General features: G+C 38.6%; 1 protein-coding gene across 4 annotated transcripts in view; it reads right to left on the bottom strand.

Annotated features, from left to right (window-relative positions):
- The window catches only part of psip1a (PC4 and SFRS1 interacting protein 1a), a 594,174-nt gene that overhangs the window by 6,511 nt on the left and 564,964 nt on the right, over positions 1-22,699 (bottom strand). For 2 of the 4 annotated variants that reach the window (XM_061880285.1, XM_061880286.1), the window contains 12 exons: positions 21,806-21,944; positions 21,616-21,708; positions 18,175-18,282; positions 15,837-15,887; positions 15,698-15,761; positions 15,527-15,620; positions 15,255-15,444; positions 15,115-15,182; positions 10,491-10,546; positions 10,224-10,294; positions 6,435-6,536; positions 6,145-6,346 (listed from right to left, as the gene is read on the bottom strand). In XM_061880285.1, coding sequence (XP_061736269.1) covers positions 6,145-6,346; positions 6,435-6,536; positions 10,224-10,294; positions 10,491-10,546; positions 15,115-15,182; positions 15,255-15,444; positions 15,527-15,620; positions 15,698-15,761; positions 15,837-15,887; positions 18,175-18,282; positions 21,616-21,708; positions 21,806-21,944 — 1,238 coding nt within the window. The remainder of the gene's footprint in view (positions 1-6,144; positions 6,347-6,434; positions 6,537-10,223; positions 10,295-10,490; positions 10,547-15,114; positions 15,183-15,254; positions 15,445-15,526; positions 15,621-15,697; positions 15,762-15,836; positions 15,888-18,174; positions 18,283-21,615; positions 21,709-21,805; positions 21,945-22,699) is intronic. The other 2 variants (XM_061880287.1, XM_061880288.1) reach the window with 2 other exon arrangements.

Below are 22,699 nucleotides of genomic sequence, written 5' to 3'. Positions count from 1 at the left end.
CCGTGTACCACTCCGTACAGCGGCGCTTTGAAAAGTCCTAAATTGTACTTTTTAAAACAGATACCGATAATTCACGATATTACATTTAAAAGCATTTATCAGCCGATAACATTGGCAGTCCGATGTTATCGGACATCTCTAGTAATTTGCATGTTTTTTTCTGTTTTTTAAAGATACCGGTATATACCGTATACCAAGTAGTCGGAGGAAAAATACCACGATATCAGTGGCCGTATACCAAGTAGTCGGAGTAAAAATATCACGATATCAGTGGCCGTATACCAAGTAGTCGGAGGAAAAATACCACGATATCAGTGGCCGTATACCAAGTAGTCGGAGTAAAAATATCACGATATCAGTGGCTGTATACCAAGTAGTCGGAGTAAAAATACCGCGATATCAGTGGCCGTATACCAAGTAGTCGGAGGAAAAATACCACGATATCAGTGGCCGTATACCAAGTAGTCGGAGTAAAAATATCACGATATCAGTGGCCGTATACCAAGTAGTCGGAGGAAAAATACCACGATATCAGTGGCCGTATACCAAGTAGTCGGAGTAAAAATATCACGATATCAGTGGCTGTATACCAAGTAGTCGGAGTAAAAATACCGCGATATCAGTGGCTGTATACCAAGTAGTCGGAGTAAAAATACCGCGATATCACTGACCGTATACCAAGTAGTCGGAGTAAAAATACCACAATATCAGTGGCCGTATACCAAGTAGTCAGAGTAAAAATACCGCGATATCACTGACCGTATACCAAGTAGTCGGAGTAAAAATACCGCGATATCAGTGACCGTATACCAAGTAGTCGGAGTAAAAATATCACGATATCAGTGGCCGTATACCAAGTAGTCGGAGGAAAAATACCACGATATCAGTGGCCGTATACCAAGTAGTCGGAGTAAAAATATCACGATATCAGTGGCTGTATACCAAGTAGTCGGAGTAAAAATACCGCGATATCAGTGGCCGTATACCAAGTAGTTAGAGTAAAAATACCACGATATCAGTGGCTGTATACCAAGTAGTCGGAGTAAAAATACCGCGATATCACTGACCGTATACCAAGTAGTCGGAGTAAAAATACCGCGATATCAGTGGCTGTATACCAAGTAGTCGGAGTAAAAATACCGCGATATCAGTGGTCGTATACCAAGTAGTCGGAGTAAAAATACCACAATATCAGTGGCCGTATACCAAGTAGTCGGAGTAAAAATATCACGATATCAGTGGCCGTATACCAAGTAGTCGGAGGAAAAATACCACGATATCAGTGGCCGTATACCAAGTAGTCGGAGTAAAAATATCACGATATCAGTGGCCGTATACCAAGTAGTCGGAGTAAAAATACCGCGATATCAGTGGCTGTATACCAAGTAGTCGGAGTAAAAATACCGCGATATCACTGACCGTATACCAAGTAGTCGGAGTAAAAATACCACAATATCAGTGGCCGTATACCAAGTAGTCAGAGTAAAAATACCGCGATATCAGTGACCGTATACCAAGTAGTCGGAGTAAAAATACCGCGATATCACTGACCGTATACCAAGTAGTCGGAGTAAAAATACCGCGATATCAGTGGCTGTATACCAAGTAGTCGGAGTAAAAATACCGCGATATCAGTGGCTGTATACCAAGTAGTCGGAGTAAAAATACCGCAATATCAGTGGCCGTATACCAAGTAGTCAGAGTAAAAATACCGCGATATCAGTGGCTGTATACCAAGTAGTCGGAGTAAAAATACCGCAATATCAGTGGCCGTATACCAAGTAGTCAGAGTAAAAATACCGCGATATCAGTGGCTGTATACCAAGTAGTCGGAGTAAAAATACCGCGATATCACTGACCGTATACCAAGTAGTCGGAGTAAAAATACCGCGATATCAGTGGCCGTATACCAAGTAGTCAGAGTAAAAATACCGCGATATCAGTGGCTGTATACCAAGTAGTCGGAGTAAAAATACCGCAATATCGGTGGCCGTATACCAAGTAGTCGGAGTAAAAATACCGCGATATCAGTGGCCGTATACCAAGTAGTCGGAGTAAAAATACCGCAATATCGGTGGCCGTATACCAAGTAGTCGGAGTAAAAATACCGCGATATCAGTGGCCGTATACCAAGTAGTCAGAGTAAAAATACCGCGATATCAGTGGCCGTATACCAAGTAGTCGGAGTAAAAATACCGCGATATCAGTGGCTGTATACCAAGTAGTCGGAGTAAAAATACCACGATATCAGTGGCTGTATACCAAGTAGTCGGAGTAAAAATACCGCGATATCAGTGGCCGTATACCAAGTAGTCAGAGTAAAAATACCGCAATATCGGTGGCCGTATACCAAGTAGTCGGAGTAAAAATACCGCGATATCAGTGGCCGTATACCAAGTAGTCAGAGTAAAAATACCGCGATATCAGTGGCCGTATACCAAGTAGTCGGAGTAAAAATACCGCGATATCAGTGGCTGTATACCAAGTAGTTGGAGTAAAAATACCACGATATCAGTGGCTGTATACCAAGTAGTCGGAGTAAAAATACCACGATATCAGTGGCTGTATACCAAGTAGTCGGAGTAAAAATACCGCGATATCAGTGGTCGTATACCAAGTAGTCAGAGTAAAAATACCACGATATCAGTGGTCGTATACCAAGTAGTCAGAGTAAAAATACCACGATATCAGTGGTCGTATACCAAGTAGTTAGAGTAAAAATACCACGATATCAGTAGTCGTATACCAAGTAGTCAGAGTAAAAATACCACGATATCAGTGGTCGTATACCGAGTAGTCGGAGTAAAAATACCGCGATATCAGTGGCCGTATACCAAGTAGTCGGAGTAAAAATACCGCAATATCGGTGGCTGTATACCAAGTAGTCGGAGTAAAAATACCGCGATATCAGTGGCCGTATACCAAGTAGTCGGAGTAAAAATACCGCGATATCAGTGGCTGTATACCAAGTAGTCGGAGTAAAAATACCGCGATATCAGTGGCCGTATACCAAGTAGTCGGAGTAAAAATACCGCGATATCAGTGGCTGTATACCAAGTAGTCGGAGTAAAAATACCACGATATCAGTGGCTGTATACCAAGTAGTCGGAGTAAAAATACCACGATATCAGTGGCCGTATACCAAGTAGTCGGAGTAAAAATACGGCGATATCACTGGCCGTATACCAAGTAGTCAGAGTAAAAATACCACAATATCAGTGGTTGTATACCAAGTAGTCAGAGTAAAAATACCACGATATCAGTGGCTGTATACCAAGTAGTCAGAGTAAAAATACCACGATATCAGTGGTCGTATACCAAGTAGTCGGAGTAAAAATACTACGATATCAGTGGCCGTATACCAAGTAGTCGGATAAAAATACTACGATATCAGTGGCCGTATACCAAGTAGTCGGAGTAAAAATACCACAATATCAGTGGCCGTATACCAAGTAGTCAGAGTAAAAATACCACGATATCAGTGGCTGTATACCAAGTAGTCAGAGTAAAAATACCACGATATCAGTGGCTGTATACCAAGTAGTCAGAGTAAAAATACCACGATATCAGTGGTCGTATACCAAGTAGTCGGAGTAAAAATACTACGATATCAGTGGCCATATACCAAGTAGTCGGATAAAAATACTACGATATCAGTGGCCGCATACCAAGTAGTCGGAGTAAAAATACCACAATATCAGTGGCCGTATACCAAGTAGTCGGAGTAAAAATACCACGATATCAGTGGCCGTATACCAAGTAGTCAGAGTAAAAATACCACGATATCAGTGGCCGTATACCAAGTAGTCGGAGTAAAAATACTGCGATATCAGTGGTGGTCCATATAGCCCAGCTCTACCTCTAGTGTTGTACGGTATACCAGTAATAATGAATTAAAAACGGTACTATACTGCCTTTAAAAAAATACTGGTACATGTTTTGTACCCATGGTCACTGGTGACGTTGCCTGTAATATGAGCCGCGGCGTATGTGACTCGACACACACACAGAGCACTTACAAACAGAAGAGGGAGAATGGACGTATTTTGGCCTAAAAACTAGCCATTAGTGTGCAATTAGAAACACTGAAGTGCCGCCCTGCAAGCGGTGCTTTAAAACATAACAAGCTATCAGCTAGCGTCCATCCACTGTGTTTTAGCTACTTCTAAATCACTAATCCTTGCCTCCATGGTGAAAAAGAAACTATGTTTCTCTGCAGGACGAGGAATAGCTAAATATGCTTCACTACACAACCTCGGGGGATTACAAAAGATAATTACTAACAGCAAGCTAGCGCTCCTGAGTGTATAGTGGATCTATACAATTATCGACTATAACGATACCAAGTATGTATATAGTCACTACTACAATGATTACATCGATATTTTTAATCATCACACATTTTTTGTCACTTTTTTTCCCCTTGTTTATAAACTCAGGAAATACGTCCCTGGAAACAAGTGGACTTTAATTATACCCACATTTGAAGTAAGAGCCAAAACTTATGTAAAGCATCCAAACAATAAAAGAATATGTTCTTAATACACTTTAACAGGAATGTAGGAAGAAAATATTAAAAGACAAAACAACTACATTTCAGCCTTCAAGTTCCCCCGTGATGCTGTCCCTAATGCATGTTTTAAAGAAGTGTTTTCTTGCATAGGGCAGCCTGTTCTTAACGTTTTAAATAGCAGTCTGTCTTCTGCTGTGGTTCCTACCAGTTTTAAACATGCCGTGGTTCCACCGCTTTAAAATAAACCTGGTCTGGACAGTTCAGTTTTAGCCCATTTTAGACCCATTTCTAAGCTGCCTTTCTTCTCAAAGATCTTGGAGAAAATTTGTATTTCTTTATAGTGTACAGCCCTTTGTTCTTCAACTGTGGTTGATTTTAAAGGGTGTATAAATAAAGTTGGTATGGTATGGTACATATTAACAGTAAATAAACAAGTAGATTAATAATCCATCCATCCATTTTCTACCGCTTGTCCCCTTGACAAACTAATACAATGGGACATGACACACAATATGTTACTGCATATGTCAGCAGCCAAATTAGGAGCCTTTGTTTGTTTACTGACGACTAAAAGAGACGTTGTCTAGTATGTTCACTCTTATTCAATGCCAAAATTGTTCTTTTATTGCATAAGAAACGTATGTTTACATATCATAAGACTTGTTAAAATAAAGCCAATAATGAAATTGTTTGCAGTCTTATTGTGAAAAAGAACAGAAAAGTATCTAAATACATATTAGTAAATGGTCTGGCCCCACAATACCTGACCGAGCTTCTGCATCATCATACCTCGTCCTGAGCCCTAAGATTAGCTGACCAACTGCTGTTGGCGGTCCGTAGATCCAGGCTAAAGACCAGAGGGGACAGAGCCTTTTTCCGTTGCCGCCCCTAAGCTCTGGAACAGCCTTCCGCTCCACATTAGGTCAGCCCAGAGCCTGGGGGTTTTCAAAACCCTTCTTAAGACCTAACTCTTCTCGCTGGCCTTTGACCTGAGCTGAGTCTGCCCACTAGGCCACCATTTCTAGTCCATCTCCCTCACCCCTTCGCTTTAGTTTTATTTTTTCTATTTGTCGCACTTTTTATTACTATGATTTTGATTCATCAAATGTTTTACTTTTAATTCGACCCCTTTTACCGTATTGCTTTTTGCACTATTTTGTTCAGCGTATTCTTTGTTTAAGTTCTACCATGAATTGATTAACGTGGACCCCGACTTAAACAAGTTGACAAACTTATTGGGGTGTTACCATTTAGTGGTCAATTGTACGGAATATGTACTGTACTGTGCAATCTACTAATAAAAGTATCAATCAATCAATCAATTCTTTGTTTGTTTTCTGTTTCTTTTTTTAACCTGTAAAGCACTTTGGTTGAATTTAAAAGTTGTTGTAAACATGCTATATAAATAAAATTGACTTGACTTGAGTACCGATACCATAATACTGGGTTAACTCTAAGCCTTAAAACATTGGCTGTAAAGATAAAAAGGGTTTAATGATGCCCACAGTTTGACCCTGTAACAGACGATTTCTATTGCTTTTATCACCGACTGTATGAGACGGGACCTCAAAGGTTGTACTGTATTTTCAAAAAAGCGACACCTAGCTGTGAAGTAGTTGTACTACCAGTACCTGTGTTGTTTTCCCGCGCTTGCTCCGCTCTCTTCAGCGTCCCCTTCTTGGCCTCCTCGTGCTGCCGCTGCTCAGCCAAGGACTTGTTGAGCACCTGGCTGAGCGCGCAGTCACCTTCTCCCACCAGGAACATGCTCTTGAACTTGTTGTACAACATGCTGGCTTTGTCCATCACGTCCTGGCTGGCCTTGAACCGTCGGATCTGGACCACAAGAAAAACAACAACAAGGCATACGTTGGTGCGGTGTGCCGTCACAAAGGTAAGCTAGTGTGTATTTACGATGTCTGACCTTTTTTAAAGTGGCGATTAGCTCGCTTTGCTTGTGCAAGTGCTGAGTGGTCACCTGAAGGGAGCTGAGCTCATCCAGAGCGTCCAGACACTTCTTCACATCCTGGACACACACAAAACCTATTGATCATCAGGTCTAATCACTCCTTCCTTAAATGGATGGCGCACTGAACAGTACAATGACAGATATTATTTTCGGGTTTAGCAGATAGACGGGGTAACAAGAATTAGGATCGACATTTGATTAAATTGACATGATAAGCTTCTATAGCATGGGTGTCAAACTCTGGCCCGCCGTGTAATTTAATTTGGCCCTTGAGGCAATATCAATTTAGCATTAAGAGCTGGCCCGCCGGTGTTATACAGGATTCACCGCTAATACTCATACTTGCCAACCCTCCTAATTTTCCCGATAGACTCCCAAAGTTCAGTGCCCCTCCTGAAAATCTCCCGGGGCAACCATTCTCCTGAATTTCTACCGATTTCCACCTGGACAACTATATAGGGGGCGTGCATTTAAGGCACTACCTTTAGCGTTCTCTACAACCTGTCGTCACGTCCGCTTTTCCTCCATACTAACAGTGTGTCACATTATATTTGTGGCTTTTACACACACGAGTGAATGCAAGGCATACTTGGTCAACAGCCATACAGGTCACACTGAGGGTGGCCGTATAAACAACTTTAGCACTGTTACAAATATGCGCCACACTGTGAACCCACACCAAACAAGAATGACAAACACATTTCGGGTGAACACCCGCACCGTAACACAACAGAACAAATACCCAGAAACCCTTGAAGCACTAACTCTTCCGGGAAACTTCCAGCAAACTGACCAATAGTTAACGTTTTATTCATGCATTTTCTTTTGCTACTTCAAGGCTTGAATGCTTGGTTCATTTATTATTGTTATTTCATTTTCAAATGTATTATTAGCCTGTGGAAAATTTTTTATATTTACCTCGGGAGATTGCAAATAGAAAAAAAGACATGAAATTTGTATTTAAATTTTATTTGATATGCCATTGATATTCTTTTAATTATTATTATTTGAAACTGCATTTTGCATGTCATTTAAGCCTTGCTTGTTCAATATTTAATGCAAAACTTGTTTGGGTCCCTATTAAAAGGTTAATTTGTTCAACCTTGGCCCGCGGCTTTGTTCCGTTTAAAATTTTGGCCCACTCTGTATTTGAGTTTGACACCTCTGTTGTAAGACATAATGATCAAGGAATCTATTCTGTAAAAAATTTATGGTTTGGGAGAATATTTCTCTGTGCAAGTTCTGAACTCCTGTTTTCATACCAGTGTTGTATTGAGCAGCATACCAAAGCGTGGATGTGTCTCTACTTCTCATAGCAGATGATGTCTTTTTCAAACAGCACACTTGGTGAGACGGAATATCCACTAGCGGTGTCCCGATACAACATTTTCGACTTCCGGTATCGATATTGGAGCCACGAGTATTGGCCGATAGAAACGTTGATCAAATAAAATGGCAGAACGAATGACGTAATATATGTAATGTGGAATGTTAGAAAAGGTTTGATCAAGTGAAAGTAGTCAAACAGAGAACGGTAGTTATGAATAACACTAACCTATCTATTATTAACCATCAGAAATTGACTCGTGGTATATTTAACTACAAATGGAGTGGTAATTAGAGGTGGGGGAAATAATCGATTTTTAGATTCATCGCAATTCGGACATGAAGGATGATGTAATCGATTGGTAAACATCAATATCTGATCTAGGGCTGGGCGATATATTAATATATGGCGGGTTTGTCTCTGTGCGATATAGAAAATGACTATATTGTGATATTTGAGTATACGTTCTCACGCAGTTACTTTTAGCTGCTGGCATTACACTCCATGCTCTTCTCTTTGTTGTCTCTCCTTCTCACAGGAAGCCAGCGCACATTCTTACTTAGTCGCTTACGTACACGGCCTCGCGGAGCAGAGAGGTAGCAGCATGCGAGTGGTAATACGAGAGAAAGAAGGTGCGAATCTGGTAACAAATGAACAAAGAATTAATTCCCCAAAAAAACAGCAGGGGGTCCATCGTCTGGCGGTGTTTTGACTTTACGTGGGAATATGTCGAACAGACAACCGTAATTTGTCAAGTGTGGGGCAAAAGCGTTGCTACAAAAAGTAGCATTACTGCTAATATGTAGCATCATTTGAAAAGTCACCTGTGGGAGAATGAAGAGTGTTTACTCCGCATGTCAACATCTCCATTCAGTGCCACACCAACAAAATGCCAAGGCAACCCTTTCCACATCAACACCGTATGAAAAAAATAGTGAATAACATAAGGAGATAACCAACCACATAGCGATTTGATTTCCTATTATGCAGCTCATTTTTATTGCACAGTCTTTGAAATATTTTGTGTGACATCATGCACAAAAGAGCACTATTTGTTTTAAACTATTGTAGTGGCGTTTTGTACAAAATGTGCACTTTAATTTAGTGTTGTTTTGATATGTCCTCTAGTGACATCATGCACAAAAGTGCACAAACAGCTTGTTTTAAAATGTCTCTGACAATCTTGCACTTTGTTTTGAAATGACATGAATGTTTGTGCTCCTGCTTAATAACTGTTTAATAAATACAGTTTTGGTCAATTGACTTAGTTGAGATTTCCCTCTTTGCATGAAAGTTTAAAAGTAGCATATATTAATGCAGTATGAAGAAGAATGTTTTAATGTAGACACATAGAATCATTTTACTGCTGTCATTATATGCATCAAGTGTTCATTCAAGGCTAAGGCAAAATATGGAGATATATATGGTGTATCGTGACATGGCCTACATATATCGAGATATTAAAAAAAGGCCATATCGCCCAGCCCTAATTTGATCATCTATTTATTTATTGTAAATAAAGTAATGCAGACAGTTCTAAAAGTTGGCTGACTGCAGCGAGCCACCTCACCAAGAGATCAGACCAGCTTCTTTATTACAGGGCACTTGTTCCAGTTTTCACACTTTCCTTAACTTAATAAATGTGGAAATTATTTTAAATGTTTTTTATGAAAGTCAAAGTATAGTATTTCCCATAGTTGTAGTGGGTATCAGGACTATCTCAGGGAGCTGCTGTTTTGAGGCATGTAAAAAAAAAAAAGGACTTTGTGACATCAATAATAAATACGGCCGTGCCATGTTGGCACTTTTTCCCGTAACTTGAGTTGAAGTTGTTCTCTTATTTTGGAAAAACTTGTTACTTTGTTTAATGCACCCAGCGGGGCATGACAACAAAATTGGACATATTATTGTGTTAATTCTTCAACTGTATATATCGGTATTGGTTGATATCGAAATCGGTAATTAAGAGTTGGACAATATCGGCAAAAAAAGCAATTATCAGACAACTCTAGTTAACATGAGTTATTATGGTAAACAATTGCTAGCTTTCATTTGCCCTTTTGGAACTGATACCTAAAAAAAGCAATGAATGACTGCAATGTTCACATTTAGGTAGTAAACTCTATTTTAACATCATCATTCATGTGTATATGTATTCTTAGCTTTCACGCACCGAGGTTACACTGGCAACAAACAGAGCGATTAATTGTATCTTGTCATAAATGGATTTTATTCTGTCTATGTAGATGTCACATGGCGGAACATAAGCAGGAAGAGAAATAACTCACAGGTTCTATTTCCAGAAAGGTCAACAAATCCCTGTCTTCATTAAATACTATGAAAGGCGGTCTTGCTGTGTCACCTCGTTGTGACGCATTCGGGACTCTTTATTTCCAAACAAAACCAGAACCACTCACGGGGTTGTCTATCTTCAGGGAAATCTTGATATCACCATGCAGCCGCTGGAGTTTCACATCTGTGGATATTTCTGTGAAAAGTGATTTAAAAGTTGTTCTTCATCTCCTTTTTCAAAAGAACTGGCAAGCAATTGAGAGGAAATGGGATTTCACTCTAACAAGGGATCTACTTAAGACACCAAAGGACAGAACATAATTTTAATCAGAATTATTAGTTCTTAGGAAGTCATGTTTACAAGCAAAGTTAGCTTTGCTGTGTTCACTCACCCTTTTTCTTGGCTCCAGCCCGCTCTTCATTCTTCTTTACGTCATCTTTGTTTGCTCTGTTTGGAGACAAATAAGCAGAAGTAGTAGAATGACATTAACGCAGTGCTTCCCAAACTCTTTTTTTTTTTTTTTTTTAACCGTGCACCCCTTTGGAACATTAAAAAAATGAAAAATAAAACAAATCCCTTCTTCATGCTACAAACAGTGCATCAGGAAAGTATTCACATCGCTTCACTTTTTTTATATATTTAGTTCAATCACATCAATCAATCAAAGTTTACTTATATAGCCCTTAATCACAAATGTCTTAAAGGGCTGCACAAGTCACAACGTCACGTCTCCTTCAGTTGAAACAGAATGCCATTGAGCTCACTTTTGAGCTTTATGGGAAAGACTGGCAATTTAAATTAAAGCAGATAGTAGGAAATAATTTAAAATAGTTCATTGATATCAATACACCACTGTGTTTTTGTCTGATTATAATTTAATCATTCACTGATCTTTAAAAATGTTAACTATCTTCATTGATATGACCAATACTGCCCCTGTAACCACTTGATATTGAATCAAGTTTAATTCCCACATGTGTAGTATTGCCCAAAACTAACGTAAAGCATCAAACAACAGAAGACTATGTGCTTATTATAGTTTAACAGAAGTGTAGAAAAAATCATGTTACAAGAGAAAGTAACCAGATATGAACAATAAATTAACAAAAATAATACAAACAGAAATGACGCAATATCTTAATGCATATGTAACAAAAAAAAAAAAACATTTTGAAATGGTTCTATTATTTAGTTTGTTATTCTTCTTTGGTCAAAGGTCAACAAACAGTTGTACATTCATAGATTGAAAAGGAAAATGTTGCAGACCGAAAGGGTTTCGGCCAAAGTTGAACACTTATTGCGCCGAACCCTATAAACAATGTCTAGTACAAGATGAACTTCTCTTCTCTATATTCTTTCAAAACCACTCTAAAACAACATCTCCTGGCAACTTCAACCCTTTACTAATACCTTCCTCCATTCACATCCCATCTCCCCGGATTGTAAATAACTTAATGTAAACAATCAAATGTACTTCTAATGTATATACTTGTTCTTATGCTATGTGAACTCACTATGTTCTCTGCTGGCTGTACATATCCTACTAAATAAGACCTACACTGTTTCAATGTCCACATTTCTCTGTTGATGCAATTGTTGATGACTGAAGTACTGATATCAACCAAAGCTCCACATCCCAACCCCCGGAGTGTAAATAATGTCAATACTTCAATGTATAGACTGATTAACGTGGACCCCGACTTTAACAAGTTCAAAAACTTATTGGGGTGTTACCATTTAGTGGTCAATTGTACGGAATATGTAGTGAACTGTGCAATCTACTAATAAAAGTTTCAATCAATCAATCAATTCCGAAAATTATTGAATGTCCTTTGCACAACGTATTAAAATACACAACATGAACTCAGTTCAATTATATACACAATAAAGGCATGTGAAATATCCTTGCACCAATTATATACCGTATTTTTCGGATTATGAATCGCTCCGGAGTATAAATCGCACCTGCCGAAAATGGATAATAAAGAAGGAAAAAAACATATGTACATCGCACTGGAGTATAAGTCGCATTTTGGGGGGAAATTTATTTGATAATATCCAACCCCAAGAATAGACATTTGAAAGGCAATTTAAAATAAATAAAGAATAGTGAACAACAGGCTGAATAAGTGTAGGTTATATGAGGCATAAATAACCAACTGAGAAGGTGCCTGGTATGTTAACGTAACATATTATGGTAAGAGTCATTCAAATAACTACAACATATAAAACTTGCTGTACGTTTACCAAACAATCTGTCACTCCTAATCGATTAATCCCATGAAATCTTCTTCCTCGATGTCGCTTCTAAACAACTCTGCCAACTCCAAAGGTATGCGCCGCTTCCTCTTGTGGTTTTCTGCTGCATATTTCACTACATCCAGCTTGTAATCTGCACTACATGATTTCCTTTTTGGTCCCATTTTTGTTCAGCCCTTCTCAGTTTTTATAAGTTACCGCCAACGATGAAATGAGCCATTTTAATAGCTACGGCAGAAGCATATAGCAGTTAGCATTCCATGACCCACAATGCACTTCTGCCATGACCCTCCCCCGCCGAATTCTTATTGGTTGATTTGTATGTGACGATTGCTGACATTTTCTTCGTCTCTTCCGCGAATGAGATAAATAATATAATTTAATATTTTACGGTAATGTGTTAACAATTTCACACATAAGTCGCTCGGGAGTATATGTCGCACCAAACTATGAAAAAAAACTGCCACTTATAGTCTGAAAAATACGGTACTATATACAAACAATTATACTTCCATTATTATTTATATCCCCCATTTAGTTTTTAATTAACATTGATCATAGTATTATCTACAGCGTTGATTGAAGAGTGATATATTTTTTCAAGACATTGGTCTTTAAAGTGTTTTTTAAATGTGTGACTGGAACAGGAACATTTTAAGGAATCATCCAAGCTGTTCCACAGTTGAACCCTCCTGTTCTTATGTTTGCTTTCTGAAAGACAACTGAACCTCTGAGGTCATAAGGATTCTCTCTGGGTTTGTACCTCTCCTGTAGATTATAATTTATAGGCCCAATAATATAATAGAAATAGACCGTTTTTTCTGGGCCGACACCTATTATTAGCAGTCAAGGAGGCTGATAACCAATATTTGGAACCGATATTCATTTGCAGTTAAATTTAGTTACACATGAATAGTACATATTAGTAAACAGCTGGACAAGGCTTTCAGTTTTTTTTTGCATTATTTCTTCGAAAATGTCGAACCAGTAGCGACATGTTTCATGTGGCACCAGTATTATGGTTAATTTAGCACCAACCAACATTAGGGGATTTCACAAAAACCTCTACTAAGTGTGTCTGAGAGGAGGATCAACATTTGAATTTCAAAATATGGCAAATCCATCCATTTCCTACCGCTTATTCCCTTTGGGATTGCAGGGGGTGCTGGAGCCTATCTCAGCTACAATCGGGCGGAAGGCGGCGTACACCCTGGACAAGTCGCCACCTCGTCACAAAAAATATGGGAAATCTCCTGGGAAAATTGCAAGCTAACTAATTTTTTAGCAGTTAACAAATGCATTAAATTGTGAGGTTTCCTTGTTAGGAACCCTGAAATATAGGTTGGTTGGTAGAAGTTTATTTCAAACATGCGTACAGTTTCTGAGCCGCAGCTTAGCAGAAAGGAGCAACGGTTCTTACTACTAACTTGCTCTCTACTCAACATTTTTGTATTTTTTTAATACTAAATACTGGTATCATATGTGTATAAATTGAATCTGGTGATGTATTTCTATTGTAGTTGTAATCAATAATAAATAGAAATCGGCCGATACCAATATTTGTCAAAATGGCAAATATCTGCGCCGATAATAGGTTGATCCCTGTAATATATAGATACATGTATTGTTATCGCAGGAGGCTGCAATGTATATTTTAGGCCATATTGCACTGTGACGTGCTGTCAGGGGAGGCAGGTGAGGCACTGGTGAGCCACCTGCCTCACCAGGTGGCTTAACCATGAGATGTTCCAAAACGAAGTAATAAAATAAAATAAGTTTTAATGTTTCTTTTTTGGTTTATGCTTTCTATGTGATTTTGGTGTGATTCCTGTATATTTTGATAATTTTCATGGTCAAAATCGCGGAAATTCAATGTTTCCTGATCAATGCAGCAGATGAGAAGTGAGGCAGACACAGGCGGTGCCTCCACGGCTACACACAGCGTGTATTGGGCTTGTGCGTGCGAGGGGGCACATGCTTGTTGCCACGTGGAAAAGGCAGGTTTTGAGGCACCAAGTACCTCTGCCTCAAGGTAGGGGGCGATATATTGTCAATTTGCAGTTCAATGCCTCAGCAGTACTCTGACTCGCCACACTGGGAGAAATGGGGACGCTCAAACTAGCAGACACAGGTCTCTCCAGCGGAAGCCAGCATTTTATTCTTTTTTAACTGTATTTATAACAATCATGGCATTTTTATTAGAGGAAGCCAGCGTTTGTGGGTGTTTTTTGTCAGATGCAAAAATATTGTTTAATTTATTAGAATGAAATGAATGTTTCTGCCAGTATGGAGAATTATATACTGTATCCCAGATGAAATACTTCTCTAAACTGGACTTTAAGACAAAATGAATGCGATCATACAAAGTACGTTTTCATGGAGGATAGCTATTGCTGCTTCAGATACAAATACAGAAAGGTAATATACACTCACAATACTTGATTTATTTTGTTAAAAGCAAATGGGACCAAAAAGTATTTAATACGAACTTTATCAAATAGTTTTTGGACACATTTATCAAAGTTTTTAGGAAAGCGAATAACTCCCTTTTTTCACTGTAACTCTAATGTGCAACCTAAATCAACAATGACTAGAGCTGCACATATGAATTTAAGTAAAAAAAAAAAGAAGAAGAAAAAAAAAAAGTATGTATGCCTCACCTGGTGTTAAGTTCACCGCACGTCACTGATATTGCACATTCCTAATTAGCACCATTGCTCCTCACTCGGCATTTATACTTTGGTGGTATCACTTACTCGTCTTTCCGCCGACGTGCGTCTTTGTCCGTTTCAGAGTTCTGATGTTTTTTCCTGCCTTTGGTCTTCTAGAATACACAAACATACATGGTAATGATGGCAAGATGTCTACCTAACGTAAAAACAAATTAGACACTTGCCTCCTCATCATCTGAGGCGCCTGAGGAGGTAGCCTCCTTGGACTGCAGATTCTTCTTCTTCTTCGCTTCCGGATCTTTCCCTTCACTGTCTTTCCCTTTGGCGTTCTCTTTCCTCCGCTTATCTTCCTCGCCGCTCTTGGACTTGTCCTCCGCCGTCCTCTTTCTCTTTCTGTCTGACTCGGCGGCATCTCTGAGAGGGAGAGCATCACTTGCATTATTTTGTATGGTTTGTTTATGCATGTTGTGGCCATAGTGTGCGTGTGTGTGTTTACATTTCTCTTTCAGAGCCTTGCTGGTCCTGATGCTGCAGCAAAAGCAATTTTTCACTTTTGGGCTTCCTACCTCTTCGTTTAGGACCTTCCCCACCTGAAATTTGCCATGAAACGACCTCACATGACTTGAGTATTATTATGGGATGGCTGGTCGAGGACATGACTCTTTACCTGCGGGATTCGCAGGACTCACGGGCGGAGCATCGTTTATTTCAGCCTCCTGCTCACCATCATTCTGGATTAGAAATAAAAAAAATATTCAGAACAGCACTTTGAATTTCAACTACGTATCAAATTAAAAACAAATTACCTTTCTTTTTCTTCCTCTCTTGGGTTTAGGCACATCACTCTGGCCTGAATCCTACAAGGAGACAGTTTTAAATCAATTTGAGAAAATCGAAGTATATTTTTCCTTCAGCTAATTCAGAAAAATAATTGACAAAATAAATTGTTTTTTGCATAATAGCAACATCTAAATTAGCAGCTTACTTGAGCTAGGAGCTCATTGGATAGTTTTAATAAATTTACTTGGATTTCATGAAGTACAAACCCCGTTTCCATATGAGTTGGAAAATTGTGTTGGATGTAAATATAAACGGAATACAATGATTTGCGAATCATTTTCAAGCCATATTCAGTTGAATATGCTACAAAGACAACATATTTGATGTTCAAACTCATAAACTTTTGTTTTTTTTGCAAATAATCATTAACTTTAGAATTTGATGCCAGCAACACGTGACAAAGAGGTTGGGAAAGGCGGAAATAAATACTGATAAAGTTGAGGAATGCTCATCAAACACTTATTTGGAACATCCCACAGGTGTGCAAGCTAATTGGGAACAGGTGGGTGCCATGATTGGCTATAAAAACAGCTTCCCAAAAAATGCTCAGTCTTTCACAAGAAAGGATGGGGCGAGGTACACCCCTTTGTCCACAACTGTGTGAGCAAATAGTCAAACAGTTTAAGAACAACCTTTCTCAAAGTGACATTGCAAGAAATTTAGGGATTTCAACATCTACGCTCCATAATATCATCAAAAGGTTCAGAGAATCTGGAGAAATCACTCCACATAAGCGGCATGGCCGGAAACCAACAGTGAATGACCGTAACCTTCCATCCCTCAGACGGCACTGTATCAATAACCGACATCAATCTCTAAAGGATATCACCACATGGGCTCAGGAACACTTCAGAAAACCACTGTCACTAAATACAGTTCGTCGTTACATCTGTAAGCGCAAGTTAAAGCTCTACTATGCAAAGCGAAAGCCATTTATCAACAACATCCAGAAACGCCGCAGACTTCTCTGGGCCCGAGATCATCTAAGATGGAATTATGCAAAGTGGAAAAGTGTTCTGTGGTCTGATGAGTCCACATTTCAAATTATTTTGGAAATATTTGACATTGTGTCATCCGGACCAAAGGAGAAGCGAACCATCCAGACTGTTATCGACGCAAAGTTTAAAGCCAGCATCTGTGATTGTATGGGGGTGCATTAGTGCCCAAGGCATGGGTAACTTACACATCTGTGAAGGCACCATTAATGCTGAAAGGTACATACAGGTTTTGGAACAACATATGCTGCCAACTAAGCGCTGTCCTTTTCAAGGACGCCCCTGCTTATTTCAGCAAGACAATGCCAACCCACATTCAGCACGTGTTACAACAGCGTGGCTTCCTAAAAAAAAGAGTGTGGAAACTTTCCTGGCCCGCCTGCAGTCCAAACCTGTCTCCCATCGAAAATGTGTTACGCATAATGAAGCGTAAAATCCGACAGCGGAGACCCCGGACTGTTGAACGACTGAAGCTCAACATAAAACAAGAATGGGAAAGAATTCCACTTTCAAAGCTTCAACAATTTGTTTCCTCAGTTCCCAAACCTTTATCGAGTGTTGTTAAAAGAAAAGGTGATGTAACACAGTGGTGAACATGCCCTTTCCCAACTACTTTGGCACGTGTTGCAGCCATGAAATTCTAAGTTAATTATTATTTGCAAAAAAATAAAAATAAAAGTTTATGAGTTTGAACATCCTATATCTTGTCTTTGTAGTGCATTCAATTGAATATGGGTTGAAAAGGATTTGCGAAATCATTGTATTCTGTTTTTATTTACCTCTAACACAATTTCCCAACTCATATTGAAACTGAGTTTGTAAGTTATCTTCCAAAGTGAAAGTTAAATTAACACAAAAAGATATTATTTATATGACATGTGTAGATGCAACAATAAATAAAAAATAGTTTCATATTGACAAAAAGGTAGTCATTATTTATAACTACTATAATTAGATTTGATGTGAATTTGGAACGTGCATGAAGGAAATCAATATCAGATTTAATTATGAATGTACAGTAAGAGGCAATTAAACAGAGTATTATGGTAAGCATTTGAAGGAATGAGACATGCTATGTTAGACTTGTTAAAGAAAAAAATAAAACATGATATAAAGTCGGATCATGTAAAAAGACTCCAAAGCACACAGAAAGCCATGCAGGAAAATCAAACTAAGACAAGTCAAAGATTTGTTATTGTAATTGTCTTCATAGGCGATAAGGAGACTGCTTTCTGAGGTAATGGCAAAGATCAGACCCGCCATGTTCCCTCTGCAAAACTTACACCTTTGGAGCATGCAAAATACGTACATCCGGGTTCTGAAGACCCTGTTCAGACACCATGGGTCCCTCCTCTTCCTCCTCCCTTCCTGGCACCTGAATGCACCCAAGACGCATCAGCACGGGGGGTAGACCAGTCTTAAATGGGAGAAAAGTTAGGTGGTGCGTCCCGATGGTCGCACAATTTGGAATTGAAACAGAACCAATGTGGGGTCAAAGTGCTCTCAGCAAACCCTGCAAAACGTCAAGTGTACTCTTTCTAAGGGTTTTGAGAGGTTCAACGTGATGCCACCACAGAAGGGGACAGTAAAAGGGTAAAAGAGTAAAGTGCGAGGGTAAGTGTTGTCTTGGCTGCTCAGTGCAATATGTCACCAGTAATAATATAAGAACAGGCTGCAAAATGTTGGTCTTCATATAAAGAGACTGGGCCTATAGAACTTGTCATGTGTTTACATCCATCAGAGTCCAAATAGTGGTTCAATTACTTCTACACTAATAACTGCTAAGAATAGTAAAAAAAAGTTGGGCAACAAATCAGGTGAAGAAACTTCTGGAGAGTTGGACATGATATTCCATATTGCTGCTGTGGACCCCTGCCCCATCTAAAAGCATTCAAAGGCAAATTGAAGATAAACTATTTTTCAAAATTAAATTTTCATTTTTTTCGTGTTTTCTCCTCTTTTATATCGTTCAATTAAGTGTTTTTTTCATCATTTATTCTATACAAAAAACTTCCATAAAAGGAAAAAAATGTACGACGGAATGACAGACAGAAATACCCATTTTTTTATATATATAGATGTATTTATTAAAGGTAAATTGAGCATAATGGCTATTTCTGGCAAATTATTTAAGTGTGTATCAAACTGGTAGCCCTTCGCATTAATTTGTACCCAAGAAGTAGCTCTTGTTTTCAAAAAGGTTGGTGACCCCTGTTCTACTGTAACATGTAACTTTCTACACTTATGTTAAAATACTATACGCACTTATTCTATTGTTGTTTGATACTTAACACTAGTTTTGGGTCATTCAAGAAATGTGTGTATGCATCTAATACTGAGTAGTTACAGGGGCAGAACTGATCATACCAATACTAATACTTTATCATGATCATTAAATAATTACATTTTTCATCACAGTAAAAATAATTACATTCAAAACACAGGATAGCGATGTAACAATATCAATTAAATATTAAAATGATTTCATACTACTGACTCTGATTTAAATATTTAGTTATTTGCTTTGCCCTTACAATCTTCCGGTATCTAGTGACCTATTTCCTGAGTTTGTAAACAATAAAAACAAAATATTTTTTGATAATGAAACATATCAAGCTAACCACAGTAGTATTGACCATATAATGATATAATATTTGGTATTGTTACTGTCGAGTGTCGATATTTGTATCGATCGCCCACCTTGCATTTAGTTTATACCAGTGGTAGGTTGCAGTGCGAGGAGTTTTGTTTCTTTAAAAGGGTGAGTTTTATTACTTACGTTTATGTACACTTCTCAAAATGGCCTGCCTGAGTAATACAGGTAACAGTCTAACTCTGGAACTAATCGTGTCCATTTTCAACAATGTGTGTAATCTTAAAAGGTCATTATGCAAAACAAACTTTTCTTACCCAAGGTTACCTGTACCGGTTTTGTGTATTTGGGATCTGCATAAGTTCAACAAATGTGAAATCAAACCATAAAGGCATGGCAGAGATATTTATAAAACAATGTTGCCTTCCTTCAACTTGATCCAAACGAGCGGTTTGTAACATTTTCCCCCAATGGTGACGTCAGCGGATATCTCCATATATGGTAAAGAACTACCCGAAGAGCTTTGCGTGAATCTACTATTGTAGTCTGACGTTTTAGTCATTAAGTTTTTCCCTTTTCTCTATCCTTTTGTTGCGACACAGATTGGCTCTATTTCTAATACAAAGTAGCATATAGTTCGAACTTATATCTGTCACTAGACTCCATTAAAGGCCTACTGAAATGAGATTTTCTTATTTAAACGGGGATAGCAGCTCCATTCTATGTGTCATACTTGATCATTTCGAGATATTGCCGTATTTTTGCTGAAAGGATTTAGTAGAGAATATCGACGATAAAGTTCGCAACTTTTGGTCGCTAATAAAAAAGCCTTGCCTTTACCGGAAGTAGCAGATGATGTGCGCGTGACGTCACGGGTTGTAGGGCTCCTCACATCCTCACATTGTTTATAATTATAGCCTCCAGCAGCAAGAGCTATTCGGACCGAGAAAGCGACGATTTCCCTATTAATTTGAGCGAGGATAAAAGATTTGTGCACGAGGAAAGTTGGAGTGAGGCACAAAAAAAAAAAAAAAAGTGAAAAAAAAGAAAAGGAGACGGCTCCAGGCGGTGGCAGTGTGAGCGTTTCAGATGTAATTAGACACGTTTACTAGGATAATTCTGGAAGATCCCTTATCTGCTTATTGTTTTAATAGTGTTTTAGTGAGATTGTAAAGTCATACCTGAAAGTCGGATGGCTGCGGTGAACGCCAGCGTCTCTCAGAGAAGCCAATGGAGGAGCCAAGATCACAGCTGCCTTTTTGACAGCTGCAAGAGGAAATCGCGTAATCCACTGAAGTCTCCAGTAAGAGCTGACTTAATATCACAATTTTCCCATCCAAAACTTTGCTGGTTGACGTAGAGAAACATGTTCGCTTGACCGCTCTGTGCTAAAGCTTCACAACAAAGAAACACCGGCTGTTTTCGGTGCTAAAGGCAGCTGCAATCCAACGCTTTCCACCAACAGTATTATTCTTTATAGTCTCCATTATTAATTAAACAAATTGCAAAAGATTCAGCAACACAGATGTCCAAATTACTGTGTAATAATGCGATGAAAAGGGACGACTTTTAGCAGTAAGTGGTGCTGGGCTAATATGTCCGCTACAACCGGTGACGTCATAAACACGCGTCATCATACCGCAACGTTTTCAACAAGAAACGCCGCGGGAAATTTAAAATTGGAATTTAGTAAACTAAAGCGGCCGTATTGGCATGTGTTGCAATGTTAATATTTCATCATTGATATATAAACTATCAGACTGCGTGGTCGGTAGTAGTGGCTTTCAGTAGGACTTTAAGAAGTGCTAACAGTCAAAGTGGAGCCATGTAAATAAGACCGCCCAAAAAACGGCGCATCCTGAAGAGACGGTCAGAAAGTGGCAAGAAGATGATCTCTAAAACATAAACGTGCAAAATGTGGACCAAAGAACCAACATTATATGTTATGTAGACCTCAAAAACGTGTTTTAAATCTACAAAAAAAAAACATCATAATATGACCCTTTTAAAGCTTTCACTGTATTCCTGCAAGTGCACTTGGCAGTCACTTAAAGAGCAGACAAAAATGTGAGGAAAAGGCAGAAAATAACAACAGGAAGCTGAGAAGCAATGATGTCAAACAGAAAGGGTGGATTTTACTTTAAAAAGTGCACTTACTTTGGGGGATTGCCTTTCCTTATCTTCCGCTTCATCCTCTCCTTCTGGGCCGGTGTCACAATCCTTTTCAGATAGAATTTCAGGACAAACAGGCTAAAAGGGAGAGAAAACACATACAAAAAGTGTTCAAGATTCATGTTTGACTTACTGTATATAACAAATGCTCCACACAACACAAGACACTACGGACCTTGGGTGCCGTCAGCTCCACTTTTGGATTTTCTTCAATTTCCCACAATCCTTCATTAAAGCCTTTCCTCTTGTTGGGTTTGGCGTATTTCTCCTTGTTGGCATGGTAGGGAAAGATGTCCTTTGGGCCTAAAAATGCACTGTTGAAAATGATGGTGAAAAAATGTTGATTCTTGCATACTATGTACTAGGGGTGTGGGAAAAAATCGATTCGAATACGAATCGAATCGTTTACGTTGTGCGATTCAGAATCGATTCTCATTTTTTTAAAAATCGTTTTTTTTTTTCTTAATTAAAAAGATTTTTTTTTAAATAACTCCAACAAACCACTACACAGCAATACCATAAGAATGCAAAGCTGACCCAGCAACACTCAGAACTGCAATAAACAGAGCAAATGAGGAGACACAAACACCACACAGAACAAACCAAAAGTAGTGAAACAAAAATGAATATTATCAACAGTATCAATATTAATTATAATTTCAGCATAGCAGTGATTAAAAATCCCTCATTGACATTATCATTAGACATTTATAAAAATAAAAAAAAAGAACAATAGTGTCACAGTGGCTTACACTTGCATGGCATCTCATAAGCTGGACAACACACTGTGTCCAATGTTTTCACAAAGATAAAATAAGTCATATTTTTGGTTTGTTTAATAGTTAAAACAAATTTACATTATTGCAATCAGTTGATAAAACATTGTCCTTTACAATTATAAAAGCTTTTTTTTTTTCTTTTAAATCTACTACTCTGCTAGCATGTCAGCAGACTGGGGTAGATCCTGCTGAAATCTATGTATTGAATGAATACAGAATCCTTTTGAATCGGAAAAATATCGTTTTTGAATCGAGAATCGAATCGAAAAAAATCGATATGTTATCGAATC

The sequence above is a fragment of the Nerophis ophidion genome, linkage group LG20 (assembly GCF_033978795.1).
Source record: "Nerophis ophidion isolate RoL-2023_Sa linkage group LG20, RoL_Noph_v1.0, whole genome shotgun sequence".
In the NCBI taxonomy this organism is placed as follows: domain Eukaryota; kingdom Metazoa; phylum Chordata; class Actinopteri; order Syngnathiformes; family Syngnathidae; genus Nerophis; species Nerophis ophidion.
The sequence above is the reverse complement of the archived record's forward strand: the minus strand, read 5'-3'. Positions and strand labels throughout refer to the sequence as shown.